This window comes from Balearica regulorum, chromosome 23 (assembly GCF_011004875.1).
Source record: "Balearica regulorum gibbericeps isolate bBalReg1 chromosome 23, bBalReg1.pri, whole genome shotgun sequence".
NCBI classification, from domain to species: domain Eukaryota; kingdom Metazoa; phylum Chordata; class Aves; order Gruiformes; family Gruidae; genus Balearica; species Balearica regulorum.
The window spans coordinates 7,502,701-7,511,452 of NC_046206.1; the positions used below are offsets into that span (position 1 = coordinate 7,502,701).

Here is an 8,752-nt window from a genome sequence, read left to right on the forward strand (position 1 = left end):
CCCTAATTATCTCCAGTACCCCAATTAAGCGCCTTACCCCAATTACCCCCTGTATCCCCGTTACTCCAATTAACCCCAGTACCCCAATTATCCCCAGTACCCCAATTAACCCTGTTACCCCCAGTATCCCCATTACCCCAGTTAACCCCAATTAGCCCCATTACCCCTAATTACCCCAGTATCCCCAGTACCCCAAGTAACCCCAATCAACCCCAGTACCCCCAGTATCCCAATTACCCCAATTAACCCCAATTAATGCCATTATTACCCCAATTAACCCCAATTAATGTCATTATTACCCCAATTAATTAATCCCAATTAATTAACCCCAATTTACCCCATTATTGCCCCATTATTACCCCAATTAACCCCATTATTACCCCAATTAATTAACCCCAATTAACCCCATTATTACCCCAATTAACCCCATTATTACCCCAATTAATTAACCCCAATTAACCCCATTATTACCCCAATTAATTAACCCCAATTAATTAACCCCATTATTACCCCAATTAATTAACCCCAATTAATTAACCCATTATTACCCCAATTAACCCCATTATTACCCAATTAATTAACCCCAATTAACCCCATTATTACCCCAATTAACCCCATTATTACCCCAATTAATTAACCCCAATTAACCCCATTATTACCCCAATTAATTATCCCCATTATTACCCCAATTAACCCCATTATTACCCCAATTAATTAACCCCAATTAACCCCATTATTACCCCAATTAATTAACCCCAATTAACCCCATTATTACCCCAATTAACCCCATTATTACCCCATTATTACCCCAATTAACCCCATTATTACCCCAATTAATTAGCCCCAATTAATTAACCCCATTATTCCCCCCCACTCCATTTGGCGCCCCCTGGCGGCGGCGCCCCACCTCGCAGCCGGGCGGCAGCAGCGCCCGTGTGCACGCGCAGGCTCCGGCGGGTTGGCGGCGGTGCGCCTGCGCAGGGCTGGTGCCGGCCTCGTGCATGCGCGGTGCGTGGGGAAGGGGGGGGGGGGCTGTCTCTCTTCGCGCATGCGCGGTGCGCGGCGGCCGGGCCGGCGGGAGCTGGGTGGCCTGTGGAGCCGTGAGCCCGCGGCCGCCGGTGGGTGAGTGCGGGGGTGGAGGTGGGCGAGCCCTGGGGTGGCTCACGGGGCCGGGGCGGGGGGCAGCCCTAAAGTTACTGTGGGCGTCCCGGGGGAGACCGTGGGGGGTCACTCCCGGCAACTGTGGGGGCAGTCCTGAGGTAACTGTGGGCCTCAGGGGATTTCTGGGGCCGCCTGAGGTAATTTTGGGTCCGGGGGTATCCGTGGGGCCACCCTGAGGTAATTTTGGGCCCTGGAGCCACCGTGGGGGCAGCCCTGAGGTAACCGTGGGCCTCGGGGAGGGCCGTGGGGCAGCCCTGAGGTAACTGTGTCCCACCGCCGCCACCTTGCCCGCCTGGGAGACTGTGGGGACAGCCCTGAAGTGAAATTGTGTCCCCCCTCACGGGGGAGGTGTAGGCGTCACCGCCCCCGGTAACCCTGGGGCAGCCCTGAGATAAATTTGAGCCCACATTTCAGGGTAACCAAGGGGCTCACCCCATTAACGGTGAGAGGAGGTAGTGGTGTCCCCCCCCAGACGGGCAGGCCTGGGATCCCTATCCCGGGCACCTCGGGGTGCTGTGAGGATCCCTCCTTGTACAGTGACCCCCACCCTGGGCTGCCCCCCAGTTTCCCAGGAATAACCTTGGGTAAAAAATAAATCAGGCAGGGCTTTTGACAGAAGCCGAGACCATACAGCAGTCAGGTCTCACAGTGTTTAACACTTTCCGAGCCCAAAGGGTGGCAAGGCGTGGCTGCCTGGAACAAAGAAAACGCTCATTTCTGCCGTTTGTTTCTGCCGTGGCTCTGCTGGCACGACCTGGACGTTGGACAGCCAGCTGAAGCAAAAAGACCCCAACTGTGTGCGGGGCTGAGCGCATCCACCTCTGAAGGCTTGGTTTTAGGGTGGAGGTGCCTGCGATTAACTTGGTGTTAATAAAGCTGGAGGCCAGTTCTGCTTCTGCAGTTTCATCCGAACTGTCATTCGCCACTTCACAGGAGCGCGGTTCAAACCCTGGCAGGTTTTGTCTCAAAATAGACAAAATAAAAACCTTTTTTTAAAAATTATTTTAAATTGTTTGTATCCTGCGCTACACGTTACAGAGCAACAGCAACGCTGACATGTCAGGGCTTGTGACGCCAACCTGTTCCAGTAACTCCTGCCTAGGAGAAGCGAGCGATTTGAATCTTGGTGGAAAAGCTCCGCGAGTCTTATTAGCTGGTGATTTCTATTTTTAATTAATGCAGGTGCTGTCTGTATTTCTGTGGCGCTTTACAAGAAGCAGAAGACATGGTGCAACATTTTTGGCAAAGGGCTGTGGGGAGTAATTGCTGGTTTGGGCAAAAGCTTATGGGACAGCTCAAGAGCAGCCCTCGTTTTGTCAGGCTTCTAATTGTAGACCTCGAGTTTCTTACCTGACACACAAGGAAGAGGAGGAAGCACTAAATTCACATTGGATTTAGCAAAGATGTTTTCGCACCTCTCCAGGCTGACTATGCCAGCTTTTCCCTTCCGAAAATGAGCGGCATGGCATTTATGGAGAGACGTTCTGCTGCGTAGAAATACAGGCTCTGCTGTTCCTGAAACCCCGAGTTCGTTAATAATTTGTGGAATTATCAGGACGGGTCCTTTCTCTGGTGTGATTTAGCTTGTAATTAGCCCGTTCAGACCGATGCTGTTAATGCCTGCTGTGGTCCTGTGTTTTCTCTCTCCGCAGGCTCCATCCGTTTCCCATCTCTCCAGGATGAGAGAGGTTTGGGTCCGGCTTTTCCCCTCTCCCTGTAGTTGATAGTTTCGGAACCAGAGGTGATGCTGGAGTCGAGATGGCAGACAGCGTGAAAACCTTCCTTCATGACCTCGTCAGGGTGAGTCTCTGCGTTTCGGGTCCTCTGTCGTAGGGACAGGTCTTGTTTGCTTCAGTGGTGGCGGATCTTCTGCGGGGAGCACCCTCCTTCCTACATCAAATTAAAAAATGTGAAGGAAAGGGGGCTCCGGATGCGTTTGAATTGGTGACATCAATTTTGTAAAGCAGAGATACCTGTAGGCCAGCTTTCCTCTCACCTATGACGGTGGCTGTGTGGCTCCCCAAGTGTTCTCTAGACTAATTTCCTCCCGAGATGGCTGTTGTGCGGTGTGTCTGTTGCAAAGGGCTCGGCAATGGTGCAAGACGCTGCTGAACCTCAGTTCAGTGGGTAAACTCAGTGCTCCCATGCCGTCCTGTATCGTCCAGGTGTAAATACAGGCTTAAAAACATTTGTGACAGGACACTAAGAAATAACTTGTTTTCAGAAATAACTTGCTGGGTTTGATCTTAAAGATCTAAAGCGGGAGGACTTGTGTTGTTTCACGATGCTCTCGCGCCATCTATAAAGCAGTGGGTAGAGCAGCCAGTGTAATTAATTTCCACCTCATCAGGTACCAGCGGCAGGACACTCTGCTGTTTCAGACACACATTTGGCATCAAAATTTCTCCTGTTTGGTCAAGAACTGCATGTTTCGAACTGTCGTGTGGGTCACCCGGGTAGTGATGCTGTCCTGCTCACGCTAGCATCCCTGTGGTCTTTTTATTTTGAAGAGAAGTTGCGATAACGATGGCTACGATATATTTCTGGAGCTGGAAATCGCTGCCCATGGAGTACTAGGAGGTGGCATTAGGAGTCTCTTAAATGAGTAAGGGGAAGACTTCTGGGCACTTTCCTATTAACAGGTTTGCACGGATGTGGTGGCTGCAAGGATGTTTCTGGGACAAGGACAGATGCTTTTACTTGTAAAGGAGTAAGCATCAAGCTCATACATACAGTCAGGCCACAAAGACTTTGCACATCCTAAACATCGTGCGTAATTGTATTTTATTTGCCTTAGACGTGCTGGCAGGGGAGGAAGGGCTTTCTGCCAGACAGAAGAAACGGGCTGTGAGAGATCTGACTCTGGTTTTTGCCAGGGTTATAAATAGCAGAGATTGGATGAGAAATCACACCTTTAAAAAGAAATAAAAAATAACACTACTTCTAAAGATGCTGGAACGCACAGTGATTTAGGTCACCGGGCCGTGGAAAATAGTTGGTGTTGCTGCTCCAGACCTTGGCTCTGGCTGAGCCTGGCACTGGTTTCCCCCGCTAGCCCGGCTGGCCGCCTGAATTCCCTTCCCATAACCGGGATCGGCTACATCCCGTTTCCCCCTCTCTCTGGGGGCACGGAGCGTGACGCCCTCCCCTGGTGTCCGCAGGGAATTAAGGACTCCATCTGGGGCATCTGCACCATCTCTAAGCTGGACGCCCGGATCCAGCAGAAAAGGGAAGAGCAGAGGCGAAGGAGGGCAAACAGCGCGCTCGCCCAGCGGAGGTTTCACATGGAGGAGAAGAAGCAAGAGAAGTGAGTATGGGGCCTGCCGAGTCGCAAATCGGGTAATTCCCAGCTATTTCAGGCAGGGAGAGAGAGCGAGAAGCGAGACTCTGCCCAGAGCTTTGAAGAGCCCGATGAATTGCAAAACCTCTTCAAACCGTAGTGATTTGGCAGTGCTTGTGCTTTTCTCCTGAATATCCATTGTGTCGCAGATGTCTGGCTAAAAGGGAAGTTGAGGTAAGTGTGGTTTAAGAAGTAAAGCCATTATTGTTGCCCGCACTTGCAAAGATCTCCATAAAAATACTGGTCGGAACCATTAGAGACCTGTGACCCGGGCGTCAGCAAAAGCAGAACTCCTGGTGTACGTTTGCAAAACCACGTAGGTGTACGTTCCTAAACCCAGTTGCAGCAAAGCGCCGAGCCAATAAATATGAAAAACGTGATGCGAAATGCCCTTTTTCCACTCTGTGTAATGAAACTGGAGCTGTTATCGTGAGATAAGTCAGACCTTTTATGTTGTGTGACAACTAAGAATGTGTAAGTCGTTTGAAATAATAATAGAAGGTATGGAGCTATACAAGCTGAAAGAACGTGGATTTCTGGGTTTCTTCCTGAATGCTCTGGTAGCCACAGAATTGGGGAAGAGAGAGCAGCCCGGATCCGATTTACACATCTGGGGCAGATCGAGTAGCGTTTTTCCCCGGCCTCGCCATGTTCCGCAGCCGTCTGTAGCGGTTGCATCCACTCAGGCTGGAAATGCCCGAATTATATCCGTGTGGGAGCAAAACAGCATCTGTTCTTGCGTCTGACTCCCAAACCGCGCTGAGATGTTTCTCCGCTGCCCTAATTACAGTCGGGCTGGCACTTAGCGCCATGACGTTTGGTCGGTATTTCATCTTTCGAGATCTATTTTACAAATTATTCTGACTAGCTCGGCAGCAGTCTGACTTTATGTCGAGATGATAGAAAAGTCTCCCATGATCCCAATCCTGCCCGGACCGTGAAACTTCCTGCAGTTGGGCTGCCCTTGAGGAATTATATATATTTTGGGGGGGGACTAAACAGTCAGGTTTTGCTGTTTTCCTTGTAAAAAAAAAAAAAAAAAAAAAAAAAAAGTCCTTTTGGGAGCAGAAGCTGTCTGTGCAGGGATTTCTTCCGGGATTCTTGTGTTTGGATAAAATTGGGCACATAGCCGGCATTATCTGCGACGTTCCTGAGGCGTCGAGGACAGAAGCAGTCGTCACTTATCGGGGGACGTTTGTCTGGGCGCTGCGACCTTAACGCGTCTCTCACCCACCTCTCTCCTGCAGTGAACCCCGGATAGTGAGCCGGATATTTCAGTGTTGTGCCTGGAACGGAGGTGTATTCTGGGTGAGTGGATATTTTGGTTATTTTCAATAATAAAAACCCCAGGTTTAATTGAAACGCCAGCGTCCCGCTGTCACGGCGGGCCATCAGCCGTATTTTAAGGGACCCGATATGGGATACAGGGCCATAGACTCTCTTGGGAAAACCGTCCGTTAAACCCGAGCTGCTTTTCCGAGTCTTTGAGGCTGCTCTTCGCCTGGATATTCAACTCCTGCTCCGCCACGGTCGGATATTGCTTTTTTATATTGCTATCTTAAGGTCAGAGCTGAGGAAATGTCTTTACCACCACTGTTTCACGAGGCTAATCCTTAACGGAGCAGACGCTTCGCAGCCTAATAAATTACCGCCTTTGTTTTTCCATCAGACTGTGGCCAGGTACGAGGAGTCGGGGTGGAAATGTTAAAGTGCTCAATTACAGATTTTGGCTGTGTTTAAACAGAAATCCTTGGTTCCGTGTATTTACGGATGAGTAGTTACACGGGGAACGCCTCACCAAGAACCCTTCTTGTTTCTTTTTTCCCCCCGTAGCTTAGTCTCTTCTTGTTTTACCGAGTGTTTATACCCGTCCTTCAGTCGGTCACGGCACAGATCATCGGTAAGTCCCTTTCCCGTTCGCTTTGGGGTCGGAGATTTCTCTTGTCCTCAAGCGCTACCGTCGGGAGAAGCTCCCGGCAGCGCAGAGACGGTCGTGCCGGGAAACATTTGTGGTGTGAAAAAGATGTTTCCTACGCTGTTTCCTCACGTGTTTTTTCCGTGTCTGTCTTTCGAAGGCGACCCTTCCCTACACGGCGACGTGTGGTCTTGGCTGGAATTCATCCTCACCTCCATTTTCAGCGCCCTCTGGGTCCTTCCCCTCTTTGTGCTCAGTAAGGTTGTCAATGCCATCTGGTTTCAGGTAGGTGATGGGAACACGGACCGCGCGGCAAGCTAACGAAGGGGTGGGAATTTCCTCGTTAAGGCTCGGTCGGCGATGTGGGGGGGCGGCCTTTTAGTGCGAGATGAAATCCCGTCCCGAAAACGGGCTCCGGGGTGTTCCTGGTGGGCAAAAGCAGCTCGGTAGCATCGTCATTTTCCTCAAGCCCCTACTTTTTTGTTTGTTTGTTTTTTCCCTTTTACAGGACATCGCCGATCTAGCATTCGAAGTTTCCGGCAGAAAGCCTCATCCCTTTCCCAGCGTCAGTAAAATCATCGCCGACATGTTGTTTAACCTCTTGTTGCAGGCGCTTTTCCTCATCCAGGTGAGAGTCGAGTCACACACCCAAAAACAACCCTCCGCCATCCCGGGTCGCCCCGCGTTTCGCTCTCAGGCGCTATTCTCCCACAAATCCAGAGCACCCCTCGTTTGTTTGGGGTTTTTTTTAATATATGTTTTTATTTCCCCAGGGGATGATCGTGAGCCTCTTCCCCATCGATCTCATCGGCCAGCTGATCAGCCTCCTCCACATGTCGCTGCTCTACTCGCTCTACTGCTTCGAGTACCGCTGGTTTAACAAAGGTGAGGGCTGGCGGGGCGGAAACTTTTCCAGTTTGAGGTTTGGTGGTTTTTTTGTTTTTTTTTTTTACTCGAGGCTGAATTTTCCCTCGGTTTTGGTACGGAATGAAACGTTTCCAAGGGTTTTTCCCCTCCCCGTGGGGTTCGTTTCTTGCCAGGAATCGAAATGCACCAGCGGTTATCCAACATCGAGAGGAACTGGCCCTATTACTTTGGCTTCGGCTTACCGCTGGCTTTCCTCACGGCGATGCAATCCTCTTACATCATCAGGTGAGTCGCCGGGAGGCTGTGCCGCCGCTCCAGGCCCTGCCCGCGGCCTTCCTCCTCCTCCTCCTCCTCCTCCCGAGGATGCTCACCGAACCATCCTGATGCCTTCAAATCCTTTTTTTTTTTTTTTAATTTATTTTTTCCCCTTTCCAGCGGTTGCCTCTTTTCCATCCTTTTCCCCCTCTTCATCATCAGCGCCAACGAAGCGAGGACCCCCGGCAAAACCTAGTGAGTGTCCCCCCCGCCCCGCCAGCCCCTACTTCGGCCTCGGCCACCGCTCCCCAAAACCCCACGGGGGGGGTGTTTTATCCCCCCGCGTCGGGAGCTGACAGGCTCTCTTCCCTTTCAGCCACTTCCAGCTCCGTCTCTTCTCCCTGGTGGTTTTCCTCAGCAACAGACTCTTTCACAAGACCGTTTACCTTCAGTCCGCCCTGGGCGGTGCTTCCTCCTCCTCCTCCTCCTCCTCCTCCTCCTCCGACCGGCTCCTCTCCCCCCAGCCCTCCCCCGCCAAACACACGGCTGCTCCGGGGCACTGAGCCGCGACCCGACCCCACGGGGGCGGGGGGGGGGTTTCTCCGCCTCCCCCGGCAGGGGCAGGACCCAGAGCTCTGCGTCTCCTCCCCCCCCGCGCCGCGATGGATATTTTTTTTTTGGGGGGGGAAAATGTGGATTTTTAAACCTTTGGGAGTTTCAAAAAAGCCGGCTCGTGCCCTGCGCTTGTTTTATAGCGGACTCTTTTGTACGTTCTGCCCGGGGCATCCCCCCGCGGGGACGGTCGGTGACCCCTCGCCCACCGCCCCGGGGGGCTCCGGCCGTGCCCCCCCCGTGTCCCCTCCCGTCGCTCGGGCCCCGGTGTTGGGGGGCGGTGTATTTCTGGGGAGTTCCTGCCGCAGTGGAGCACAGCGTTCCCCTCCCGGTGCATGTCCCGTTTCTCGGGGGGGGGGGGGGGGGGGAGGAGCTGGTGATGTTCAAAACCCGAAACCCTTTTGGGTTCTTTTTGGGCCGGTTTATCAACTTTTTCTCGAGTATTTTCACACTGAAACATTAAACGGAGACATCACGATTTGCAGCTGTCCTGCGCCTGTCCCTGTCTTTAAACCGGGGGAGGGGGGGGAGTGTCCCTGGGCGGGTCCGTGCCGGGATGGGACGGTCGGTGCCCCCCCCCCCCCCCCCCCCCGGGGGACCGG

General features: G+C 52.3%; 1 protein-coding gene across 1 annotated transcript; it reads left to right on the plus strand.

Annotated features, from left to right (window-relative positions):
• Positions 1 to 1,017: 1,017 nt before the first annotated feature.
• Positions 1,018 to 8,290, plus strand: EI24 (EI24 autophagy associated transmembrane protein). Its single transcript, XM_075774808.1, has 11 exons — positions 1,018 to 1,118; positions 2,814 to 2,961; positions 4,323 to 4,468; positions 5,749 to 5,809; positions 6,335 to 6,401; positions 6,577 to 6,701; positions 6,925 to 7,044; positions 7,190 to 7,301; positions 7,457 to 7,568; positions 7,719 to 7,793; positions 7,915 to 8,290. Exons 2-11 carry the CDS (start codon positions 2,920 to 2,922, stop codon positions 8,099 to 8,101), a joined length of 1,047 nt encoding a protein of 348 aa, XP_075630923.1. The 5' UTR covers positions 1,018 to 1,118; positions 2,814 to 2,919; the 3' UTR covers positions 8,102 to 8,290.
• The last annotated feature ends 462 nt before the right edge of the window (positions 8,291 to 8,752 follow it).

What these genes read in the sequence shown, in the direction of transcription:
- EI24 (XM_075774808.1), top strand. Translation starts at nt 2,920, where the DNA reads ATGGCAGACAGCGTGAAAACCTTCCTTCATGACCTCGTCAGG. An exon ending in TCCTTCATGACCTCGTCAGG is followed by an intron (nt 2,962 to 4,322) that starts GTGAGTCTCTGC and finishes TGGTGTCCGCAG; the next exon opens with GGAATTAAGGACTCCATCTG. An exon ending in GGAACGGAGGTGTATTCTGG is followed by an intron (nt 5,810 to 6,334) that starts GTGAGTGGATAT and finishes TTCCCCCCGTAG; the next exon opens with CTTAGTCTCTTCTTGTTTTA.